Source organism: Loxodonta africana, chromosome 9, assembly GCF_030014295.1.
Source record: "Loxodonta africana isolate mLoxAfr1 chromosome 9, mLoxAfr1.hap2, whole genome shotgun sequence".
NCBI classification, from domain to species: domain Eukaryota; kingdom Metazoa; phylum Chordata; class Mammalia; order Proboscidea; family Elephantidae; genus Loxodonta; species Loxodonta africana.
In genome coordinates, this window is record NC_087350.1 from 50904907 (window position 1) to 50930978 (window position 26072).

The 26072-nt window shown below is 41.9% G+C and overlaps 1 protein-coding gene across 1 annotated transcript in view; it reads left to right on the top strand.

Annotated features, from left to right (window-relative positions):
* Positions 1-26072, top strand: part of NR6A1 (nuclear receptor subfamily 6 group A member 1) — a 273173-nt gene that overhangs the window by 226457 nt on the left and 20644 nt on the right. The window contains exons 3-7 of the mRNA XM_064291448.1: positions 8932-9174; positions 15395-15450; positions 19108-19262; positions 21069-21293; positions 22646-22900. Coding sequence (XP_064147518.1) covers positions 8932-9174; positions 15395-15450; positions 19108-19262; positions 21069-21293; positions 22646-22900 — 934 coding nt within the window. The remainder of the gene's footprint in view (positions 1-8931; positions 9175-15394; positions 15451-19107; positions 19263-21068; positions 21294-22645; positions 22901-26072) is intronic.

A 26072-nucleotide genomic window follows, 5' to 3' on the forward strand; every position in this document is an offset into this window, starting at 1 on the left:
TATTGTATTAAGAAAAACAAACTGTTCCATTTTCAATACTTAGTTTTAAGAGTGATTCTGACACTGTACGATTCATTAATAGTAGGGAATGGAAAAATAAAAATCACAGTTGGGAACTCTATTATTATCTTTAAATCTCTGAGTGATTGGTATATGAACTAGGTTGTACATTTACTTTTGTCCATGAGCGCATAGCTCAGGGCAGTGGGGAAAGCTTTTGTACCATTTGAGCTGTCTAAAAGTGGAATTAAGTTCCCTACTGTATTGAGTTACTAGAGATGTGTAAGTAGAGTGTGTGACAATCCCTTGTCTTGGAATATTTTAGAGAGAATTTATGCCTTGGGTACAGCATGTTCAAGGCAGTTTCTAAGGCTCTTTCTAACCCTAAGATTCCAGATCTGTAATATGGAATAATAATACCTCTCACAGTTACTGTAATGAATAAATTAATAATACAACACGTGGAAACTTGCACATTGCATAGTACACAGTTGGTGCTTACTGAATGTGCTTTGCCTTATGTGTAAGATAGGAATAATCCTTGGCCCAACCTTGTGCAAGTGCGATCATGGATGTAAACATGTTTTAAATACCCTTCAAGTCCTTTAGAACAATAGAAGGTGCAGAAATCTACATCTCACATCTGGCCGGACACTATTAGTGTCATTTTGCTTTAGCTTGTTCATTTACAGAGGGAGACCTTGCTCTGAGCTTCCAGCCCTGGCTCCCTCGCTAACTAGCTAGGTGGCTGTTGGGGAGAAATATCACTTCATGAGCCTCAGTTTCCTCATATGTGAAATGAGAGCTCCTCACTTAGGCTTGTTATGGTGGTTTAGCACAATAATATATATTAAGTGCTTGGCACAAAGGCCCACACCTAATTCCTCGTTTAACAATAGCTGCTCCTGTTATTGTGATCTTTTTCCTCATACTGTGAGAGAAATTTGCCAAATGCTTCTTTCAAGGTATAATCCTTGATTGATCTGGAGAAGTCCTTTCTCTTGCACCTTTGAGAAGCTCCCTTTTGAATACGTTCTTGATCTGTGGCATAGGCCAGTGCTGTTTATGGAAACAGAGCTTGGCAATAAGAGTAGCTGTGGCCAAACAGAGAAACAGTCATAGAGCTCAGAGGGAATCTAATCTCTTCGTGCCCATCTAGTCTAGTGTGGCCTTTTTGAACTATGATGAAAAGTACAAGAAGTGTTACAAGATAAGCATGTTCTTAACTCTGTCATTACCATTGAGTTAACAGCATACCAGCCACTTTTTATGCCTCTGAACCTCGTAGGTAAGGTGTTATTCCGGTTCTAACATGTTTATTGTCAAAGTGGTCCCTTTTGACATGTGTGAAGCTCAACAGAGCTGAGTTGAAGCCTGATTGTTATGTAAGTTGAACATTCTATTAGGTGATGCTTCCTGGATGTGTTAGTTTTATAAGCTTTTGCCTTTTTTTTTTTCTTTTGTGAGATAAGGCTTTCAAGCATAATTATGACTTTTCTCTGTGATAGTTAGGGAGCCCTGATTGGTTTGTTTTGGTTTTTCTGTGTCACATTTGGAAAACCAGAGGTTCCCCATGTATCCTAATGGAAAAAAATGGAAAGGTGCCTGCAATAAATTATTATGTAGCTCTCATTGGTATATTGCCATACCAACAGATCAGTGGCACCACAGTGCCACTTGCCTCCTTGGTGGCTTGTATTACCAGATCATATTTCTCAAAATTGATACTGAAACCAAAACCAAACCCGTTGCCATCGAGTCGATTCTGACTCAGCGATCCTATAGGACAGAGTAGAATTGCCCCATCGAGTTTCCAAGGAACGGCTGGTGGATTTGAGCTGCCGACCTTTTGGTTAGCACCTGGCTTTTAACCACTATGGCACCAGGGCTCCCAAAATTCACATTACCAACCAGAAATTTAAACACACTCAATTAGTAAGCATGCATTCCAATACTGAAAACATACGCCATCAAAAATAAGGAAAAAGAATGTAGTAAGCAAGTTAACAGGTTTGTATTTGATGACCATTTAGTGGGATCCTTTGCTCCAGATCCAGATGCTGTAGAGAATGTCCTGTGAATGCTTTATGAAGAGGTTATTGTAGTCCAGTTCTGATATAAGCAGATCAGGGTCAGCCACTTTCTAGATGAACAAATTACTTAACCTTTTTTGAGCCTCTGTTTTTACACATCTAAGGGTCACTGTGAGTTAGAATCAACTTGACAGAAATGGGTTTCGCTTTGGTTTTATGGGGTTATGCAGATCATTTGACTGCAATCAAGAGGTCCCTGGTTCATATCCCAGTGCTCCCTCTCTGTTCTTTAAACCTCATGTTTTGGAGCCCTTGTGACACAGTGATTAAGAGATCAGCTGCTAACCGAAAGGTTGGCAGTTTGAATTCACCAGCCATTCCTTGGAAACCCTATGGGGCAGTTCTACTCTGTCCTGTAGGGTGGCTATGAGTAGGAATCAGCTCGAGGCAACGGGTTATGGGGCTATGAGAATTATGTGAGTTAATGCAAATAAAGCACAGTGCCTAGTTGTGGTTGGTGTTCAGCGAAGTCATATCAGTAAAGAAAGGGAGGTATGGTCCTTGTGGAAATTAACTGTAACTATTCTTAAAGTATATTCTAGTGGCACTGTGGTTTGTACTATAATGTATATATCTAATGAAATATTGAAGATTTTAACTTAAAATAAGAAAATTTAGATTTTTCGGACTCGACAGCAGTGGGCTGGTTGGTTGGTTGGTAGCCTATCATGACTTCCCAGAAGTGTTCCATGTCGAGACGTGCCCAAGCCATGGAGTTGATTCCAACTTATAGTGACCCTATAGGACAGAGTAAAACTGCCCCACAGGGTTTCCAAGAAGCGCCTGGTGTATTCTAACTGCCGACGTTTCAGCTAGCAGCCATAACTCTTAACCACTATGTCACCAGTGTTTCCTGCCCAGACACAGTGCTATTGTTACACCATTTGTTTTGCCTGTTGGCCTTTCCTGGTTCATTTTTAAATTTGCTGTTGTGACTTTGGTCTAATGTTTATGTTTAGTTTTCTTTGTGTTTTCAAAAGGAAAAGAAAAGGAATGCTCATTACACTGGGACCATTTTTATAGGTTATCTTAGCTGAGTTTCTTTTAGTTGCAAATAACGGAAACTCACTTAAGTTAGCTTAAGCAAAAAAAAAAAAAAAAAGTATTACAAGAACACAGGAGCATCAGTTTGTCAATTTGCTCAAGTTAGGAAGTACAACTAAGCCTCAGAAAGGTCAGTAACTAGAAACTAGTCCTCAAGAAACTAGGCAATTATTCCTCTTTGCGTGTCTTTCTCTTCTTTCCTAGCTGTTGTTAGGTGCCATCAAGTCAGTTCTGACTCACAGCGACCCTATGTACGTTGACCCTATGTATAGCAACCCTGTGCTATCCTCACAGTTGTTGCTATGCTGAGCCCATTATTGCAGCAACTGTGTCACCCCATCCTGTTGAGGGTTTTCCTCTCTTTCCCTGAACCTCTACTTTACCAAGCATGATGCCCCTCCCCAGGGAGTGGTCCTTCCTGATAACATGTCCAAAGTACATAAGATGAAGTCTCACCATCCTCACTACTAAGCATTCTGGCTATACTTCCTCCAAGACTGATTTGTTAGTTCTTCTGGCAGTTCATGGAATATTCAACATTCTTCACCAACATGGTAATGCAAAGGCATTGATTCTTCTGTTTTCCTTATTCATTGTCCAGCTTTCACATACATATGAGGCCATTGAAAATTTCATGGCTTAGGTCAGGCACACCTTGCTCTTCAAAGTGACATCTTTGCATTTTAACACTTTTAAGAGATCTTTTGCAGCAGATTTGCCCAATACAGTACATCACTTGATTTGTTGACTGCTGCTCTCATGGGTATTGATTGTGGATCTAAGTAAAATGAAATCCTTGACAGCTTCAGTATTTTCTCTGTTTATCACGATGTTGCTTATTGGTACAGTTGTGAGGATTTTTCTTTTCTTTATGTTGAAGTGCAATCCATACCGAAGGCTGTAGTCTTTGATCTTCATCAGTAAGTGCTTCAAGTCGTCTTCACTTTGAGCAAGCAAGTTTGTGTCATCTGCAGAATGCAGGTTGTTAATGAGTCTTCCTCCAATCCTGATGCCACATTCTTCTTTGTATAGTCCAGCTTCTTGAATTTTTTGCTTAGCATATGGATTGAATAAGTATGGTGAAAGGATACAACCTTGACACACACCTTTCCTGATTTTAAACCACACAGCATCCCCTTGTTCTGTTCAAACGACTGCCTCTTGGTCTATGTAAGTTAAGTGTATAGTTAAGTGAAACACAATTAATATTATGTACAGTTAAGTTTAACACAATTAAGTGTTCTGGAATTCCCATCCTTCACAGTGTTATCCATAATTTGTTATGATCCACTCAGTTGAATGCCTTTGCACAGTCAATAAAACACGGGTAAACATCTTCTGGTATTCTCTGCTTTCAGCCAAGGTCCGTCTGACATCAGCAATGATACCCCTGGTTCCTCTTCTGAATCTGGCTTGAATTTCTGATAGTTCCCTGTCGATGTACTGCTGCAACTGCTTTTGAATGATCTTCAGCAAAATTTTACTTGCATGTGATATTAATGATGTTGTTTGATAATTTCTGCATTCTGTTGGATCACCTTTTTTTTGAATGGGCACAAATATGGATCTCTTCCAGTCAGTTGGCCAGGTAACTGTCTTCTGAATTTCTTGGCATAGACAAATGAGCATTTGTAGCACTGCATTGGTTTGTTGAAATATCTCAGTTGGTATTCCGTTAATTCCTGGAGCCTTGTTTTTTGCCAGTGCCTTCAGCACAGATTGGACATCTTCCTTCAATACCATTGTTTCTTGATCATATGCTGCCTCTTGAAATGGTGGAATGTCAACCAAATCTTTTTGTTACAGTGACTCCGTATTCCTTCCATCTTCTTTTGATGCTTCCTGCGTCATTTAGTATTTTGCCCACAGAATCCTTCAGTATTGCAACTCGAGGTTTGAATGTTTTCTTCGGTTCTTTCAGCTTGAGAAATGCTGAGAGTGTTCTTCCCTTTTGGTTTTCTAACTGTATGTCTTTGCACATTTCATTATAATAGTTTGTCTTCTCAAGCCGCTTTTTGAAATCTTCTTAGCTTTTTTACTTCATCATTTCTTCCTTTCACTTTAGCTGCTCTCCTTTCAAGAGCAAGTTTCACAGTTTCTTCTGACATCCATTTTGTTCTTTTCTTTCTTTCCTGTCTCTTTAATGACCTTTGGTTTTCTTCATGTTTGATGCCCTTGATATCATCCCACAGTGCGTCTGGTCTTCGGTCATTAGTGTTCAATGCATCAAATCTATTCTTGAGATGGTCTCTAAAATTCAGGTGGGATATACTCAAGGTCGTAATTTGGCTGACGTGGACTTGTTTTAATTTTCTTCAGCTTCAACTTGGACTTGCATAGGAGCAATTGATGGTCTGTTCTGCAGTCAACCCCTGGCTTTGTTCTGACTGATGGTATTTAGCTTTCCAATTGTCTTTTTCCACAGATACAGTTGATTTGATTCCTTTGTATTCCATCTGGTGAGGCCAACATGTATAGTCAGTCACCATTTATGTTGTTGAAAAAAGATATTTGCCATGAAGAAGTCGTTGGTCTTAAAATTCTATCATGTGATCTCCAGGGTCGTTTTTGACACCAAGGCCCTATTTTCCGGCTACTGATCCTTCTTTGTTTCCAACTTTCGCATTCCTATCACCAGTAATTATCAGTGCATCTTGATTGCATGTTTGATCAATTTCAGACTAGAAGTGGTAAACATCTTCAATATCTTCGTATTTGGCATTCGTAGTTGATACATAAATTGGAATAATAGTCATACTTACTGATCTTCCTTGTAGGCGTAAGGATATTATCACTGACAGTGTTGTACTTCAGGATAGGTCTTGGGGTTTTTTTTTTTTTTTTTTTAAATGATGAACGTGACACCGTTCCTCTTCAATTAGTCATCCCTGGCATAGTAGACAATATCATTTTCTGATTCAGAATGGCCACTACCAGTCCATTTCAGCTCACCAGTGCCTAGAGATATCAATCTTTAAGCATTCCATTTAATTTTTGACAGTTACAGTTTTCCTAGATTCATAGTTCATACATTCCGTGTTCTGATTATTAATGGATATTTGCAGGTGTTTCTTCTTACTTTGAGTTGTGTCACATCAGCAAATGAGGGTCCCGAAAGCTATTCTCCATCAACATCATTAAAGCCATCTCTACTTTGAGAAGGTAGCTCTTCCCCTGTCATATTTTGAGTGCCTTCCAACCTAAGGGGCTCATCTCCTGGCCCTATATTAGACAATGTTCGCTGCTATTCATAACATTCTCACTAGCCAATACTTTCAGGAGTAGACCACCTTCAGGAGTAGGTCCTTCTTTCTAGTCTGTATTAGTCTGGAAGCTCCGCTGAAACCTGTCCACCAAGGGTGACCCTCCTGGTATTTGAAATACCAGTGACATAGCTTTCAGCATCACAGCAACATGCAAGCCACCACACGGTACGAAAAACTGACGGATGAGTGGTGGTTTCCCTAGTTGTGTGGTCATGTATCTGCTTCTCTGCATACCTGCCATTTGCTCTGTGACTTTAGACAAGAGCCTTAATATGTCTGTTTTCCCATCTGAAAAAAATGGTGTATTAGTTTCTTTTGTTGCTGTAACATATTACTACAAACTAGATGGCTTAAAACTACAAAATTTATTCTCTCACAGTTCTGGATGCCAAAAGTCCAAAATTAGTACCACTGAGCCAAAATCAAGGTGTTAGTAGGTAGGACTGCACTGCCTCCAGAGGCCTTAGAAGAGAATCTATTCTTTGCCTTTTCCAGCTTCTGGTGGCTGCTGCCATTCCTTGGCTTGTGGCTAGTCGCTGCTTCTGTCTTCACATCACCTTCTTCTCTGTGTACGTGTGTCTTCTCTTTGTATCAAATATCCCTTTGCTTCTGTCTCTTAAGGACACTGGTGATTGCATTTAGGGCCCATTCAGGTAACATCAGATAATCTCCTCATCTCAACATCTTCAATTTAATCACATCTATAAAGAACCTTTTTCTTTATAAGGTAACTTTTACAGGTTCCAGGGATTAGGTGGCCATGACTTAACCTATTACAAATGGAAATCATATAGTTAAAAAAAAAAAGCTATCAAATTGATTTTGACTCATGGTGACCTTATATGTGTGAGAGTAGAACTATGCTCCATTAGATGCGCAATGGCTTATTTTTCAGAAGTAGATGGCCAGGCCTTTCTTCCAAGGTGCCTCTGGGTGGATGTAAACCACCAGTTTTCTGGTTAGCAGCCAAGTGCATTAACCATTTGCACCTGACATATAATGACCCAAAAAAAAAAAAAAAAAACATTGCTGTCAAGTTGATTCTGACTCATAGAGACCCTGTAAGATAGAGTAGAACTGCCCCATAGGATTTCCAGGGCTGTAAGATTTTCACAAGGAGATTGTCATAACTTTCTCCCGCAGAACAGCTTGTGGGTTTGAACCACTAACCTTTTGATTGCCAAACGAGCGCTTTAACCACTGCACCACCAGGACTCCTTGGCATATAACAAGGGTTCCATAAATGCTAGCTTCTTTCCTTTTCAACATCCCTCCTATATACACTGCCACGCCCCTCCTTTCACATTGCCTTCAAATGCTTTTAAGACTGTCGTCATATTAAGTGTACACCTGCTAGGATAATGACAATGAAAATTAATAGCTAACATTTATTTGCTGTCTACTGTAACCCCAGCACTGTGCTGAGTACTTTATCCATGAGTTATAAAAAATATAGGTATCATATAATCCCTATTTTACAGATGAGAGAAACTAGACTCAGAGAGGTAAAGAAATTCAATTTTCCCAATTCACCCACCTGGTAAGTAGCAGAGCTGGGGTTCAGATTATGATCTCTCTAGTTTTGAGGGCTATGTTCTCAGTCATTAGACCTTGCTTCATACTCAGGAGTGAGGTTCAAATCTCTGATTTCCTGCTTTGGCCTCTGGTCAAAATCTTCCCTGGAGATTCCTTGGTCTGACGCCACAGTGTTCTCACCAGGGTGCTTTTTTGTCACATGCCTGTTCTTTGGTAGTTGCTTGGTCCTGAGCAAGTGGAATTTGAGGAAAGAAGAAATGGAGAGCTATATGCATCCTGAATTCCCTCCTTAACTAACTTGTGTGTTGCTAATCAGTGAGCCCCTTAACTATGGGGGTCATGCCTGAATTATTTCTAAGTACCTAGCGCAGGGCCTGGACACAGAGTAGATGTTCTACTAGAATGTAAGCTTCACCAGGGCCTTTTTGTTCACTCCTCTATCCACACTTTAGAACAGTGCCTGGAATGGAATAATTGCTCAAAAAACATCTGTTGGATGGATGGCTGTCTGGCTTAGCTGAGCACGGTTAAAACCTCTGTACTTGTTAACACTTGCAACAGTCATTTATTAGGTGTATACCATGTGCTGGGCTCTTATATACATTGTCAGCAATCCTTACCACTTTCCTATAGGGTAGAATTGATGTGCTGTGGATGAGGAAGATAAGGAAGAGGGACAAGTCAAAGATACCCCCAGGTTTCTCACTTGGATATTGGTCCAATTATGATGAAACCCGCAGAGAGGCACATGAGTTCTATTTTTACATTGGCTATGTTTGTGGTATCTCTGGGTTATCCTAGTGGAATGGCCAGCTGGTGGGCAGTTGGATGCAGGAGTCTCTTCCTGAGATAAAGGCTCCAAAGACGCCCCAAGTTTGCCAGTGAGCGTGCAGAGGGTGGTGTCCTTGATCTAGCCAGAGCAGGATTGCTTGTTTCAGAACCAGAGGTTTAAAGCTGTTATTTCTACTGAGTTCTAACTTGAACATGTTCAGTTTCTGTTCCAGATGATCGGGCTGAACAACGAACCTGTCTCATTTGTGGGGACCGCGCCACAGGCTTGCACTATGGGATCATCTCCTGTGAGGGCTGCAAAGGGTTTTTCAAGCGGAGCATTTGCAACAAGCGGGTGTATCGATGCAGTCGTGACAAGAACTGTGTCATGTCTCGGAAGCAGAGGAACAGGTGCCAATACTGCCGCCTGCTCAAATGCCTCCAGATGGGGATGAACCGGAAGGGTGAGTGGTGCTGGTGGCCCTCGCTGTCTGCCCTTCGCCCATCACTTTACCTTTAGTGTCAGTTTTTCACTAAGCCTTGGATTTATTTATTTTTCAAGCCCATGTTATGTGCCAGGCCTTATACTGGGTACTGGTAACCTAAAAATGAATCTGGCACAGTCCCTGCCTACGGGGAATTCCCATTCTAGGCAGAAAGACTGGTAAGATGTTAAGAATTTTGTGAGAATGAATCACAGGCCCCATGTGGAAAGACCACAGTTAACAGTCAGGTCCTGACTGAGATTAATAAGCTCCACAATTCTTTGATGGAATAATGATAGGAAGTATGAATTTTGGATGGTGAGGCAGGAGATCCCTTAAATGTGATATCATTTTGTTTGCTGGAATCATTGAATATTCAGAGGCTAGGCAGCCCAAAAGTCTGTGTCCAGGTTAGTGAGAGGTTTGGGACTTCCTGGGGAGTTTTTTGAGAGCCATTAGCCTGAGATGACATGAATAAACCAATATTTTAAGAAGTTTAATCTGGAGGACAGCTTTGAAGAATGGATTGGGGTCAGGAAAGCAGGAAAGCAGAAACCTTTTAGAAGAGTCCAAAAGGAAGGTATGAAGGCTCTGAAGGCGGGGCGGGAAAAGAATTGCTCAAGTAGGGAGATGGTGGAGGAAGCTCAGTGGATAAGCATTGATGACTGGGTATGGAACAGCACCAGAAGGCAAACCTGAGGATTTGTACTAATAGTAAGGACACTACTAGGAAAAAAGTTGGGTTAACAAGTTGAGTGGGGCAAAGTGTTGGCCTTGACAGTTCTGATTTTGAGGTACCTTGGAAGCTCTATGGGGCAGTTCTACTATGTCTTATAGGGTCGCTATGAGCTGGAATCGACTCGATGGCACTGGGTTGGGGGACACAGGTAGCAAGCCCTGGTAACGTAGTGGTTAGGAGCTACAGCTGCTAACCAGAACGTCAGCAGATCAAATTTGTTTCTTGAAAACCCTATGGGGCAGTTCTACTCTGTCTTATATGGTTTCTTTGAGTCAGAATCGACTTGGTGGCAGTGGCAAGGGGGACACAAGAGCCTTGGTGGCACAGTGGTTAAAAGCTCGGCTGCTAACCAAAAGGTCGGCAAGTTCGATCCACGAGCTGCTCCCTGGAAACCCTATAGGGCAGTTCTGCTCTGTCCTGTAGGGCCACTATGAGTTGCAGTTGACACCAATGCATTTGGTTTGATTTTGGAGGGGTACACAAAGAAACGCCCAACAAAGACGTTGGATATATGGAATTGAAACTGAGATGAAAAGTTCTGCCTGCAGGTAGAGGTTTGTGGATCTGTTGGCATAGAGACAGTAGAGTTTTGTGAGTGGGTAGAAATCACCTACAGAGAGAGTTTAGATACAGAAGAGAGGGAGGGTCAGTGGCAGAACCCTAGGGTCTTTCTTATGAGAGGTGGGGAATAGAACAGTGTAGTTCAGTAGAAAGAATAGAGGCTGCAGCGGTAGACAGACTAGGTCTGTGACCTTGGACAGTTTGCTTTATGTCTCTAATACTCAATTACCTTACCTTTAAGATGGGTATAATAATACTTACTTTTCAGAATTTTCTAGAGCATTAAATATAATACATATAAAATACTCAGCAAGGTATTAGGGGTTCATAGTAGTAGTGTTCAGGGGTAAGTGTGGGAGTTAGATTTAGTGAACTATTTAGACAGACTGATTTTGTAGCCTTAATGAATGCAGACATCAAAATGTACTCCAGATTGGTTTTATTGTGAGTGGGTATATGGTGGGATAAGAAGCATCTTTTGGAAACTTGCCCATTACGAAGATAAGCAGAAGCACATTTAGATAAACTTAGGTGGTTTATTATTTTATATAATACTAATATTTATTGAGCTCTTACATCTACCAGAAACTGTTATGTACTTTCCATTCATTATCCCACTGAATAGCCTGAACAACCGTGTTATGAATTATTAACTCCCAGTTTACAGATGAGGCTTGGGGAAGTAAAATGACTTACCAATAATTAGTTAAGTGGTAGTTATGTTGACAGTTAATCAGTATTATAATTTGTTATTGATCAGTCAGAGCTTATACCTAACTACATAAGCAATGTACTGTTTTGCATGTAGGCCATATAACGTAGTTAATTGGATGTTGGAATGTTTTGTGTTTACTGGATGATAAATACCATATTAGGGCGTTTAAAGTATTACCTAGTCTGATCCCTGCTTTTCTTTATAACCTCATCTTCTGCCCAGGCCCTACTTACTGTGCTTCAAACATGCCTTGCATTACCCTGCCTTTGCTCAGGTTCTTTCCTCTACCTGGAAATCCTTTCCCTCCCCCACTATCAGTTTCCTCTTACAGAAATCCTTCCAAGCCACCACTACCAAACAAGCATTGTTTTGAAGAGAGAGTCTGTTGTCACCTGCCTACCCTCATCCTGATTTGATTTTGATCCCTAGTTTTCTCTTTTCCTTTTGTGCCTCACAATGAGTATCTTATCAAAGCATATTTGTGGGTGGCCTTCTTGACTACTTTGATGAATCATCCTGCTTATTCAATTAAAAGAAGACGTTCTGAGGCTTCCAGCCGACCTTACCTATTTTAGGGAATAAGAAACTTAACTTTATAAGCCCTCTAACCATATAATCAGGAGAAGATGACACATGGGGGGTATAGCGATAGGGAGCTTGCCTGCTAGGCTTGTTTGCATGCAGAGCTGGTAGGCTGCCTTGCTTGTTGAAGGCAGCCTCTCTCAGAGAGAAACCCTGCCATCTCCTGGTTGGTGCTGAGAGAGCAGGATTAAAATTGCAGCTGCCATGAAATTTGAGGGGTGATGGAATTGTTCTGTATGGAACTGTGGTGGACACTCAGTTCTATGCATTTGTCAGAACCCATAGAACTATACACCACAAAAAAAGGAAATTTTACTCTATGTAAATTTTTTAAAAATTAGGATGGGGGAAAGATGGAATGCAAACTGACAAATGGATCTAACTGGTATTACAAATGAATCACATAACCACACTGAAGGGAATGGGGAAGAAAGGAGCTGAGCTAAATAACTTTGGAAACATCTTTAGAATCAGAAGAGCTAAAATGAAATCCCAGTTCTATTAGTTCTTCTCTAAGTGAGCTTAAGCAAATTTCTTTACCTCTCTGAGTTTCAGTGTCCTCATCTCTCAAATGCATATGATGTACACCTTTTAAGATTGTAAGTATCAAATGAGGTAACATATGTGAGTATATTACAAGCTTTAAAATATCCAAATTTTGTTGTAACTGAGGCACTATGACAAATTGTATTGTTTCCCACACTTTAGGCAGTGTCATGCCAACTTGACATGTTTTACCATCTCTGACTAAACCAGTACAATTGTTTATTTTGTATTCTTTTTTAAATAACCTTTTTTAAAAAATCAAAGTTAATTTTCAAAGGGAATTTTTTTACTACCTCAGTGAATGGAAAATCAGTAAATAAATGAGTAAGAGTTATCTGTGTACTGCTTAAGATTATCTTCTTTTTCTCCAATGGGATGCATGCATACTTTGGAAAATAGCAGTAGTGGAAAGAAGGCAGGTCTTGGAGTCTTGATAGCCAGGGTTCCAACCCTGATTCTGCTGTCTAGTTTCTGTCACCTCAAGCAAAGTACTTCATTTCTCTGAGTCTTAGATTCATCTGTTCAGTGAGAGCAATACTAATACTTCCCTCGTGAGTTTATTTTACCCAAGATAGTACCTAACACATAGTAGATGTCCATAATATGTGACTTTCCTTTCTCAAGGTAGAATTGAGGGAAGAACTCAAGCTTTTAAATTTCAGAACAAGAAATTGGCAAGATGTAAATCTTTGAGATCTGTGGCCCTTTAAATAAAAAAGGAAAACGTGTTGAGTTCCCTCCTCACCTCCCAGACAGTGAGAGTCAGATACCCAGTGCCGTGAGAGTCAGATATTAGCTGGAATATATTCAGTGTTATATCTGCCTGTGACGGATTTCTATTCTGTACCTGTGAGCTGAGGCAAAGGCATGTGAGCTGTCAGTAATGGAAATAGCAGTGTCAGAAATTGTCATTGACCCTGGAATAGCAGAAAAGGAATTTTAGGGATTTTTAGAACTTGGAATTAAGCTGAATGAGAGCTCTCAGACAGCAGCCAGCATGAATCTAGCCTTAACATAGGCTTTGCATGCTTCTCACTCCAAATTCAGAAGTCTTGAAGGAACCTTATAAAGCTGACCATGTTGCCACCATTTCACAGATGAAGATAATGAGAACCTAGCAAGTTGAGAATGGAACCTTGGTTTTATAACTCCAGTGTGGGGAGAGGGGGAAGTATTAGTTGCTGAGCTCCTAGTTAATATGTCAGGCTGTCTGCTTTGTGCTTTATCTGTATTATTGTATGTAATCCTCACAACACCGCATAAGGTAGATATTAGTATCCTCTCTTTACTCTTCAGTAAACCGAGGTTCAGAGGGATTAAAAAATCTCTTAATAACTGTAGAAACCAGGCAGAGACAGGATTTTGACCCAGCTTGTATAATTCTGATCTGTGTAATCTTAGGATAGCAAGAATGATGTCTACTTGAAGGAAAATGAACTTTCTGTCAGCCTTTCAGTTACCACAGGAACCGATTGTTATACTTCTTGGGACATTCACCTTTTGAGCCAACCAACCCTGCCCTAAAGGACTTTCTAGATTCCTCATGTTAATTTTTTTGAGACAGGTCTGTTATAGCAAAGCTTGATCTTACATAACGCCAGTAACTTATCCGCTGTCATTGTTAACAATACACCCTCCAGACCACCCTCTACAGTGGCCATCACAGAGATTTTTCAAAAATACCAACCTGGCCACATTCCTCACCTGCATTCCATCTTGTCTTCAGGCCCCCCAGCTAAAGTCTGTACCCTTAGCCTGGCATTCAAGGCTACCTATGATCTAGCCCTAGCTAGTCTCTCCAACCTCTTCTCTTGTTACTCTTCCCCTACATATTGCATTACTTTAACCAGATTTAACCACTTGGGAGTTCCCAGAACACTCCTTGCTTGTTTTTCAACTTGAAACTTTTCTGTACATTGTCACTCAACCTGGTGCACCCTTTTTCTGCCTGTCTAATTCCTATTTGTCCTTTAAGACTCAATTCAGAAGTTGCCTTTTCCATTGAGCTTTTCCTGACACCAGAGTCCTCCTGTAACTGTAAATCAGGAGCCCCTTCTCTGTGACCCTATATTATGTGCTCCACAAACAGTGGTGGTCCTAATATTAGTAGTTGTTTTTCTCAGTGTGGCTGGTACTATATAAAATCAAAAAAACCAAACCAAACCCAGTGCCGTCGAGTCAATTCTGACTCATAGCGACCCTAAAGGACAGAGTAGAACTGCCCCATAGAGTTTCCAAGGAGCACCTGGCAGATTTGAACTGCCGACCGTTTGGTTAGCAGCCACAGCACTTAACCACTACACCACCAGCATACTATATAAAGGGTACTTTTTATAGCTGGAGCCACAGTGGCACAGTGGTTAAGAGTTCGGCTGGTAATCAAAAGGTCAGTAGTCGAAGCCACTAACTGCTCCTTGGAAACTCTATGGGGCAGTTCTACTTTGTCCTATGGGGATGCTATGAGTCGAAATCAACTCGACGGCAACAGGTTCAGTTTGGTTTGGGTTTTTATAGTTAGAAAATGCTCACTAACTTACTTCTGTTGTAGAATCACCGGAGTGGGAATTTGAACTGTAAAGGTACTAAACTTCAGGGAGGAACCAGTAATGTCAAAATTCTGATTAATAGAAGAAAAACCTGATCTCCTGGTCCTACAAATTAGACTCAAATTTAGTCAGACGGGGAATAAAAAGATTTTATTTAAAAACAGAAATATTCTTTGTTTTGCCCCTCAAATCTGTCAAAGCCTTCAGATGTATCATCTTGGTGGAATATTGGTAAATATAGGACTAACTAATAACACTCTCATCTTTGTTGAGTACATTGAGTGTATATAGTGTTTATAATATATACCCAATGTCGTGGGGGCCCAAAATTATCTGCGGTCTGTGAGGTAGCCTGAAACAATAGAGTATAAGCTTTGCCTCTAGAAAGACCTGTGTTTTAATCTTGGCTTCACCAGTTACTACCTTGTGTCTTTGGCAAAATAAATTAATCCCCCTTTTGTGCCTAGATTCCTGTGGGCTTGCTTCTGACTGTCTTATGTTTCCTTCCAGCAATCAGAGAAGATGGCATGCCTGGAGGCCGGAACAAGAGCATAGGACCAGTCCAGGTAAGTTGTAGAACTCACTCTCTGTGGTCCATCCTGGAAGTGTAGGGCTGCAGACGCTCCTGTAGCTGCTTACTTTGATCCTCTTGTCTGCTGCTGGGGGGAGCCATCTTTACTTTCATTCCTGCTTAACTACTTATAAGCATCCTTTTAGACCCTGGGTATGAAAGTGCTTTGAAAATCTTAAATATAAAGGATAATGATTTAAAAGCTCTGTGATCTCTCAATCCTTCATAAGGATTTCACAGGCAGTGAACCTTATTCCGGTTCTGAGCCATCCAGAGAATTTTTTTAGTGTCATCACTTTAGCATGTAGATAACTTAGCATGGCAGAAATCATAAGAGAACTCAGTTATGGGTATTCCCCATTCAATCCAACAAGCATTCACAGAGTACCTACTCTGTGCCAGGCCCTAACACCGTGAAATCAGTCCAGTGGGAAAGACACATGTGGAAACATGCATCGCAGTACAGTAAGAGCACAGGATGCCCGGGGAATACAGAGGAAAGGGGCTTCTAAGTCTTTTGTTGGCTGGAGCAATGGTTAAGGACTGGAGACACTCAGAGGAGGATTCCTAGAGAAAGCAAAGTTTGAACTGTGTTTGGAAGGAGGAGGAGGCATTACCTATGTTGGGAAGGAGTGGGGAACCAAGCTATTTTTATTTTCTTTAGGCAGAATAGACTGCGTAAAGGCCCGAAGATGAACCTTTGAGGAATGACAAGGCGTTCAGTAAGGTTGGAGCATTGGACATATGTGCTGGAGTAGCAAGAGATAAGGCAGATTCTTGACTTGGGAATGAGTCCTCTAAAGAGTGGCCTTCAACTGCCTTTGATTAGAGCTCCTTAGGTAAAGTGTTTGTGGAGCCAGCCTATATACCACTTGCTCTTACTTGCCAGCAGAAGAAGAACTTTATGAGACTGAAGAATTGAATCTGCTTATGACTCATCAAGTAGATCCCTCAGCATGCTAGTGCCCAGGGACCATGCCTTAAGATTATTAGCGTGAACCAAGAGTCAGGCACTAAAAGGTTTTGAGTAGGGAGAGGGACATGGTCATATTTGCATTTTAGAAACAACATTCTAGCAGTGAAAATGGTTTATGACGAGCAGTGTGAGGGTGATATACAAGTTTAATTGTTGCACAAGTTGAGTGATTTGGTTGGGAAATTGCAGAGAGACATCAGTTAAAAGGATTTTGTAGAAGTCCAGGCAAGAGATGATAGATAGTGGTTTTAACTAGGGCAGTGACATTGCAGGCTGGGAGGAGGGAATAGATTCAAGGGATATTTAATAGGTAAAATTGTATGTGCTTAATCTGTGTGTGTGTGTGTGTGTGTGTATGTGTGTATGTAAGACTTCCAACTCTGCTGTATTCATTCTTTCTATATTTAGATGCAGTAGAAAGGTTATCCATTGGGAAGAATTCTTAAACATTTTCCTCAGTGAACAACAAAGGTCTCCTGTGCTTATGGTTCTTTGATCCCTTACCTTTCCAGATTCTGTGTTCTCTCCAGGATCGAGAGAGCTGTTGATATTCAGAGAAACCTATTTCATCTGTCATTGCATTTGACTTTTTGAGGCTGAGCGTATACTTTCCGTTCTAGTCTTTCACTGTTTATGGGTGGTGTGTTAGGAAAAAAGAGCTGTGATCTGCAAGTTCTTAATTGTGTGTAATAATAACAAGGAGCACATATTGTGCACTTGACCTTTATAATTTTATCTTAGATTAACCTCCCAAATCTCTCATTTGCAAACCTGCATACTTTTTTGCTCTAGCACCCTGTGAGGGAACCCTGAGATATGAGAGATTTGGATTTATGTCCATTTTACAGATGAGTGAGCTGAGGCTCAGGGAGTTTTTGAGTGACTTCCCCAACAGTACCCAGCTAGGAAATGACAAATTGGATTTGAACCCAGGTTCCAGCACTACCAACATACTGTATCCTCAATATCCCATGGAACTCTCAGAGAGAGACAGGTGCAACCTGACTTTGGCTCCCAGCTGGAGTAAGCTGATTTCACCAGGACCGGCCCTTTTCACTCAGCCCAAGTACTTCTTTACCCTCCAAGCTCTTCATCCCACCTATCTGGGACGATCTGCTGTCACCACTGTCACTGAGGCTTATTCATTCAGGGCCTTAGTAGATGTCTTGCAGTTTGAAATGGCACCATTTGTCTTTGAAAACAATAATTTCAGAGTACTAAGGACCCCTAATAGGAATGACATGGTTTTTTGTTGTTGTTGTTGTTACAGTAAGTGAATAAGGAAAGAAAACGCCTCCAGTCCAATATGCAGTCCAAGCTATTGCCAAACAACCACTCAATTTGCGTACCAATTAAACCCTTATTTCCCATCTAACTCCTGTGTGCTGGCTAGCTTCCAGTTCTAAATGCTCCTGTATTTATTATCAGAGTAGATCAGGGTTCCCTCACAGGCTGCTGGAGCAAAGAAGTATGCAGGTTTAAGTCAAACAGACTTGGAAAAACACATCCTTCCATGCTTTCCATGTGAACAAGAAATAAAAACTCATCTGGACCCTCTCCTTAACACTCAGTCCCATTCTATGTGCTAAGTTTAGCTAGTTAGACCTCAACTCTGGGTTAGACACTTGATAGATGTTTTTATTCACTCCCAATATGGTTTAATAGCTAGATCACTGGACTTGGAGCCTGAATACTTGGACACCTTGGCCTTTTCCTCAAACTGTTACCTAAGCATGGGCACACCGTGTGATCTTAGGGAAGTAGGTCACTTGTCTGAGCTGCAGTTTCTTCTGTTATTTAATAAGCTTAGGAATGTTCTCTTACTTAGAAAATCCATGTGGAGGTACATGGTTGGTACTTAATGAGTGACATTTGTTTATACAACATGTATTTAATGAGTAGCTACTCTTTTTTAGATTCTATCATGACCCTAGGTCTTGTAGAGGGTGTATTTATGATACATTACAATAAGTATTAGAAAGAATAACGATGATGATGTCATCAGCAGCATTTTCGTAATAGTTGCTATGTGCCAGGCCCTTTTCTAAGCACTTGATATATATTTACTAATTTAATCCTCACAACAATCCTATGAGATAGATACTACTATTCTCTCCCACCATAAAAATGAAGGAACTTAGGTTCAAATAGTTAAATGACTTGCCCAAGATTATACAGCTAGAGAGTGACAGAACCTGTATTTGGTGTGACTCTTAACTACTGTGCTATCCTGCCCTTCTCAGAATATACAATATTATAAGTGGATAGAAGGACCTGCAATTCTGTTTGTTTGGTGATAGAGGTTTTCACAAAGGAGGTGACATTTTAATTGGGTCTTAAAGGCCAAGAAGGAGTTTGTCATTGAGGAGTGGTGTTTCAGGGGTAGGAAAAAATAGGCGCAAGGACAAAGAGGAGTTTTGAAGACCACAGAGGCTTTGTGGCTTGAGAGTAGGATAGATAGGCAGGAAGAAGACAATGGTGGGCCATGGTTTTTGGAGGCAAGCAACCAAGCTACCCTAAGATTAGTGAGAGGCCTGGAGTATGGGGGTGGATGTGAAGAAATTTGTGTTTCTCTCTAGAGAGCCCTGGGAATCCCTGTGGAGTTTGAATAAGCTCTCGGTCTTGAGGAAGGGACAGAGATTGAGCAGCCTAACATGTATTGATTCCTTATCAAAGATATCAGAGGAAGAGATCGAAAGGATCATGTCTGGGCAGGAGTTTGAGGAAGAGGCTAATCACTGGAGCAACCATGGTGACAGCGACCACAGCTCCCCTGGGAACAGGGCTTCAGAGAGCAACCAGCCCTCGCCAGGCTCCACACTGTCCTCCAGGTGAGCTTCCAGGAAAGCCCAGCATTACTTAGGGGCTGCCCCAAGAGTGGGCCCAGGAAGGAACCTCTGGGCTAGGAATTCCTGCCAGGCTCTCATTCATTGTACTCTTGCTCCCTCAGGCTCTTGGGATAAGGGTCAGGATGACACAAAGCAGAATTTCCAAACCAGTTTTATGCTAAGGACCTTGCAGATGTCCACAGTCTCTTCTACAGACTGATAAAGTGCTATAGCTGTTATCCATGCCCATACAATCTTCCCCTAACAGAATATAATTTTAAATGTAGTTCTTTTCTCTCATTTATTTTATCACTGAAATAAGAAAAACCGCATAAACAATATCGAATTAAGGTATAGTTTCTCCGCCTCGGCAAGAGTTAGGTTTTTCACTTCATAAATTTTAAGGAAGAAGGAAAGCTTTTTAAGCCAGTCAGATTTGCTGCTACAAGAAAATACCAGGTTAGAGGCTCTTGGTTCAAGCAGGGTGTCTTTAAATTCTTAAGTGTGAAATAGCTAGGTGTGTTTTCTTCAGGGCTTCAAACAGGTTCTTCCTGGTTCAGTCATGGCCAATGAAGGAAAACCAGAACATACTCGAATTTTTACAATTTGGGTGATCTGGAACGGTAACCAGAATGGGAAAAATTACAGGTCAAAGCCCTGGAATGGGAGACTTGGAAGAGGTGTAGTGAGCCCTTTCAGAAGCCTGATGTGTGAGGACTAGATTATTAACAAGACTGGAGAGTGACACACATTCAAAGAGGCATGGTCGGCTGCCATCTTTGAGCAGGATAGCACTGTTTCCAACTTTATGCAAAATCTGACAGGCAAGAGATTTGGTTGCTGTGCAGTGCGTATGCTGCCAATTGTTTTTTAAGAGGGAGATAAAGGTTCTAGCAGGGTTTCCTGTAATTTGTCCCATTCGGTTACCATTCTGATTTACCCAGCTTCTAAAAATTCGGATCTTTTCTAGTGTCACCTCCTTGGCCATAACTGAACTGGGAAGAACTGGTTCAAAGCCCTAGTTTTCTTTGAGTAGTTGGTTACCAGGGGAGGTTTCCTTTCCCCAAAAAACCTTTCTTATAGGGCAAGGACTGACAAGTTTTTTTTTAAAAGGGCCACATAGTAAATATCTTAGGCTTTGCGGGCCACACAGTGTAGGTCGTAACTATTCAGTCCTGCCATTGTAGTGTGAAAGCAGCCATAGACAATATGTAAAGAAATAAATGTGACTGTGTTCTAGTAGAACTTTATTTACCAAAAGAGGCCGTGGGTTAGATTTGGCCTGTGGGGCCATACTTTGTCAACTCCTTTTATAGGAGATGCATCTAAGTAAAAGCGAAAAGAATCTTTTTTTTTTTTTAATGGACAAAGTGGTTAGATTTCTCCAAGAAAGGGGAGGAGATAAGACTCTTCATATTTCATTATAACCTTTATTCATTCTGTTGTCCCTTAGTGTATACCTTCATTTGAATGTTTGGGAGTTGTTGTCACATGCCACATTCCATTGAAAACTCTCTAGATATGGCATCTGCGAAAGTAATTTATTTAACAAATATTTATTCAGTACCTACTTTGCCAGGCACTAGGTGTAATAAGCCACACACACACACATCTGCACAGAGTCCCTTTCTCACAGATTGGAATTTAGTACAAAAGTCATGTATTTGGCCATTACTTATATCCCCTGGCTTGAGGAAGACACAGACCTCATGCCCACAAAACACCTGAGCCACCTCCTGGCTCATTTCCTTTGAATAGGCATTAAACCTGTCATGTTTCTGTTTGACATGAGACTTTTCTCTCCATTAGGTCTGTGGAGCTAAACGGATTCATGGCATTCAGGGAACAATACATGGGGATGCCTATGCCTCCACACTATCAATACATACCGCACCTTTTCAGCTATTCTGGCCACTCGCCACTTCTGCCCCCACAAGCTCGCAGCCTGGATCCCCAGTCATACAGTCTGATTCACCAGCTCGTGTCAGCGGAGGACCTGGAGCCACTGGGCACACCTATGTTGATTGAAGATGGGTGAGTGAGCCCTGCCCTGTTTGGCCCCTTTAGCCTCAGAATGTTCTCCTACCCCACACCAGTCTGCAGCCCTGGCTGCTATACCTCACGCTTCAGAATGAGTGAGGGAGGATAGTGAGCAACGACTGAAGCATCAGAGGACAAATCCATACTTATCCCTGAAGTCAGCGTACCCTCAATTTTTTTCTTGTGTGTCTTTTCTTATAGAGTTGAAGCTATTTATCAGTCCCTATGGAACTGGGATTGAAAGGCCTTTGCTCCTGCTTGGGCCTAGGTAAGCCAGGCCCTGGCTTGGGTCTAAGCGCTTCTATGCTAGAGATGAGCTATACTTCGTGGGATATTCATACATCAATTCTAAGCCTTTTAACAGCCCCTAATTGGTTGTGGCCTTCGACATTCCCAGCCAGCACACTCACGGTTACCCCTGGTAGCATGTGACTGCTGTGTGTGCAGGCCTGAGTGAAAGGAAAAGCTTTCATTGCTCAGCAGGCTCTACCTCAGATAATAGTTCAGCCTTCCGGCCTACCCATTGCTTGCATCCATTACTCCTTTGGCCTGGAGCATAGGCTGTTTGAGAATAATCAAGCTTAGATCCCCAAAAGGTATCCTGAGGTTTCTTAAGCAAATCTCTGGTTTCAAAACAAGACTCAAATATCCACCCACAAGAAGGCCTTACAAAGCCTTTATAAATCTGAGCATAGGGGCTTGGGGAGGAGTCATATCAATGGTCCTTGAAGGGAAAAAGCTGGGACCCCTGAGTCAGTGGCCTCAGAGGACCCCTCTAGCCCAGAGACACAAAATGCCCTGCTCCTTCCACAGTAGCGTAGAGGAAGGGCTGAGCAATTCTGGCTCCTGAACTCTTGCCACCAGGGGGTGCAGTGAGAGCAGGAAAAGCCTCTGGCCACGTTCCATTCTCCTCAGCCATCTGCCTGGAAGCTCTTTTTTTGTGCCAGCTCCTGTGTTGGGTGGGTATGAGATCTACTGCATTGGAGCTCTCATTGTCAAAACTAGAACAGGAATGACTGGTAATTTTCTCTAAGACATGGAACGTTAGAGGACACCAACTTTAAAAGTCATATTCCTTGGTACTTATACAAATTTCTAAGCCTCCTTATCCCTTAGCAACTCTTTCTCACTAAACCTGCCCTTCCAGCTCTGAGGGGCAGCTGCAGGCTTCAGTCCTGTCCCTTATCAAAAGCCTGAGTTGAGTGGAGCTGGAGATCCATGGTCAAGGGCAAGGAGCCCGCTGCAACAACCATTTGTGCCCTCAGAAGTACCTTCTCCTTATACCCCTGTCCTCACCCTCCAGCCAATGGAAGTGACTTTTCCCTATCCCCACCCCCACCCCCCAGATATGCTGTGACACAGGCAGAGCTGTTTGCTCTGCTTTGCCGCCTGGCCGATGAGCTGCTCTTTAGACAGATCGCCTGGATCAAGAAACTGCCCTTCTTCTGCGAGCTCTCAATCAAGGATTACACATGCCTCCTGAGCTCCACCTGGCAGGAGTTAATTCTGCTATCCTCCCTCACCGTTTATAGCAAGCAGATCTTTGGAGAGCTGGCTGATGTCACCGCCAAGTACTCACCATCAGATGAAGAACTACACAGGTGAGGGCTGCTGGCTGGGGAGGAAATCTCAGGCAACCAAACCATTATCATCCTTGCGAGCAAGGTTTACTGGCATTCCAAAGGATGGGCATTAAAGCCCTGCAGGCCTGGATTTGAATCCTCACTTAGTCAGTAACTAGCTCTGTGACCTTGGCCAAGTCTTTGATCCTTAGTATCTGACTTCATAAAATGAGGATGATGACAGTACCTCCTCAACCAGGTAGTTGTGTGGAATAAATGGTATTGTACAGTAAAGCTTAGCACAGTAGTAAACTCTTATTTTTATCCATCTACATCACTGAGGTAAAATAGTGCATCTGGGAAAACAAAAATCTAAATTTTGCCTAAAATGTGAGGAGGGGCTCTGAGCTATAGTGTATAATCCAAGAAAGAGACCTCCTATGAGCCATCATAGTACCTATTGTGTGCCAGGCACTGAGCTAGGTAGTTCATATTACTGTCTCTTTCATGCTCACAGCTTCCAGCATTATTTTGCCTATTTTGTAGACAAGGAAACAAATTCTGAAAGACATGCCCTTGAGGGTTTTGGATTTGAACCCGTAGCCTAGATTTGAGTGCTGAGATCCCAACCCATAGTGTTTCATTAGCCAGGCCTTGCTCTGCCCAGAAGAGGGGAACAAGGAGAGGTACAAAGCATTGTGAGCTGTGATCTGTACAGGGTGGCAGCTCCTTCTGGGTCTACATGGCCTCGGGCTTAGTCGGGGGCCCCGGAAATGTAACTTTGAGGCTGCTGCGAGGCCCCTGCTGCCCTCTGCCCAGAGCCAGGGATGGTTGGTGTTGGTGACCCCAAGTCCTGACCTCTGTGCCATTCTCCTCTGGTCCTGCACGTGTCTTTGGACCCCTGTCCCCACTACCAGCACAGTGACCCACAGTAGCCCCGCAGTAAATAGGGCTGAAAGAATAAGTCAGCAGTAATTAAGTCCTTTGGGGGGGTCTCAGTTCCCATATTCATTCAAACAAGATGGAGCACACCTAACATGTGCCAGCCACTGTTCCAAGCCCAGGGGATACAGCAGTGAAGAGAACACACACAAATCTGTGTCCTCATCAAGCTTATGTTTTTTAGTGGCATTGACTGGTAATAAATGCCTGCAAAGCTTGAGCTTTCACTGCATCTTAGCTGCCTATTGTAGATGGTTCCCTGAATGGTGAGGTGTTAAGAGCATAGGACTAGGAGATTAAGCTGTTTTCCCCACTGTTTTCTGGCATAAAGTCTCATCCCAGCTGGTCAGGATCCTTCTAACCTACTTGTCTAGAGCAGATCTTCTCTCTCCCTCCTGCTCCATGGCCTGTCCAAGCGCTCTTTTTACTTACTCACTTTGGACATATGGGGCACATTTTCTGACCCCAAAATCAGGATAAATGACCTGTTGAGATTTTCCTGGCTTATAAGTTTATGCATATGAAAAGTCTTATAAAGCTTAAATCACATTTAAATAGACATTTTAGGAAACCACCTTTATTAAACAGTATAAAATAATGGAAGCCATGGGATTCCAGGACGCCAAGAATGAAGAAAGAAAAGGTGCCCCATCGGTGAAAGTTAGCCTCCATGCTTCTCTACACATGACTGGGGTGCATCACCCCTCTGACATGTAATCATGGTATAAATACAAGCCAAGGCTCAAGTTCAAAGGCCCTTTGTGCAGCGGAGGGAGGGAAGAATGAGTCTGGGTGCTGGCTCTTCTCCCTGGTTTTCTAATATTTCCTTATTAATAGTGCTTACTAGTTTCAGAGTAATGTATAAATGACACAGTTTTGAAGTCAGCTGACACTTTGTCCTATATACAGAGCTACTTGACTTTGCAGATGACCTAACCCCTTGTCCAGAGACTCCGATTCATTGTTTCCATTAAGTTCCTGTCTCCTGCTCTACATGTAAATCTGGGCCGACAGAGTATTTGGATAGCAGTCAGCCTGCTCTGATATTGTCAGGATTTGCAGAGCTGGCCCCAGAAACCCACACTCCCATTTGCCTTGAATCCATCAGTTCATCCTGGGCTGCCTACAGTGTCAGCCTCTGAGCTCTACTCTCCTGTAGAGTGATAGATTTTCCCAGGCTCTCTACACTTATCTGTCAGTTTATTGTACAGTGGTGGCTTGCGTGTTGCTGTGATGCTGGAAACTATGCCACTGGTATTTCAAATACCAGTAGGGTCACCCACAGTGGACAGGTTTCAATAGAGCTTCCAGACTAAGACAGACTAGGAAGAAGGACCTGGCGATATATTTCTGAAAAAATTGGCCAGTGAAAACCTTACAGGTAGCAGAGGAACATTGTCTGAGTGCCAGAAGATGAACCCCTCGGGTTAGAAGGCACTTAGAATATGACTGAGTCAACCTTAGTGATGTGAGTGAAGTAAGGCTTTTGGTACCTTCATCTGCTGATGTGGTATGACTCAGAATGAGAAGAAACAACTGCAAACATCCATGAATAATCGGAACATAGAATGTACGAAGTATAAATCAAGGAAAATTGGAAGTTGTCAAAAAAGAAATGGAACTCCTGAAGATCAATATTCTAGGCCTTTAGTGAGCTGAAGTGGACTGATATTGGCCATTTTGAATTGAACAATCATGCATTCTGTTATGCCAGGAATGACAAATTGAAGAGGAATAGAATCGCATTCATTGTCAAAAAGAACATTTGAAGATCTCTTCTGAAATACAGCGCTGCCAGTGATATAATAATATCCATAGGCTTACAAGGAAGACCAGTTAATATGATTATTATTTAAATTTATGCACCAGCCACTAATGCCAAAGAAGAAAAAATTGAAGATTTTTACCAACTTCTACAGTCTGAAATGGATCAAACATGCCATCAAGGTGCGTTGATAATTGCCGGTGCTTGGAATGCAAAAGTTGGAAACAAAGTAGAATCGGTAGTCTTGGTGATAGAAACAGCATGGGAGATCACGTGATAGAATTTTGCAAGACCTTTTTTCAGCAGCATAAACGGCAGCTATACACATGGACCTCACCAAATTTAAAACACAGGAATCAAATTGACTATATCTGTGAAAAGAAACAATGGAGAAGCTTAATATCATTGATCAAAACAAGCCTAGGGGCCAGCAGCAGAACAGACTGTCTTAGTTATCTAGTGCTGCTATAACAGAAATACCACAAGTGGATAACTTCAACAAAC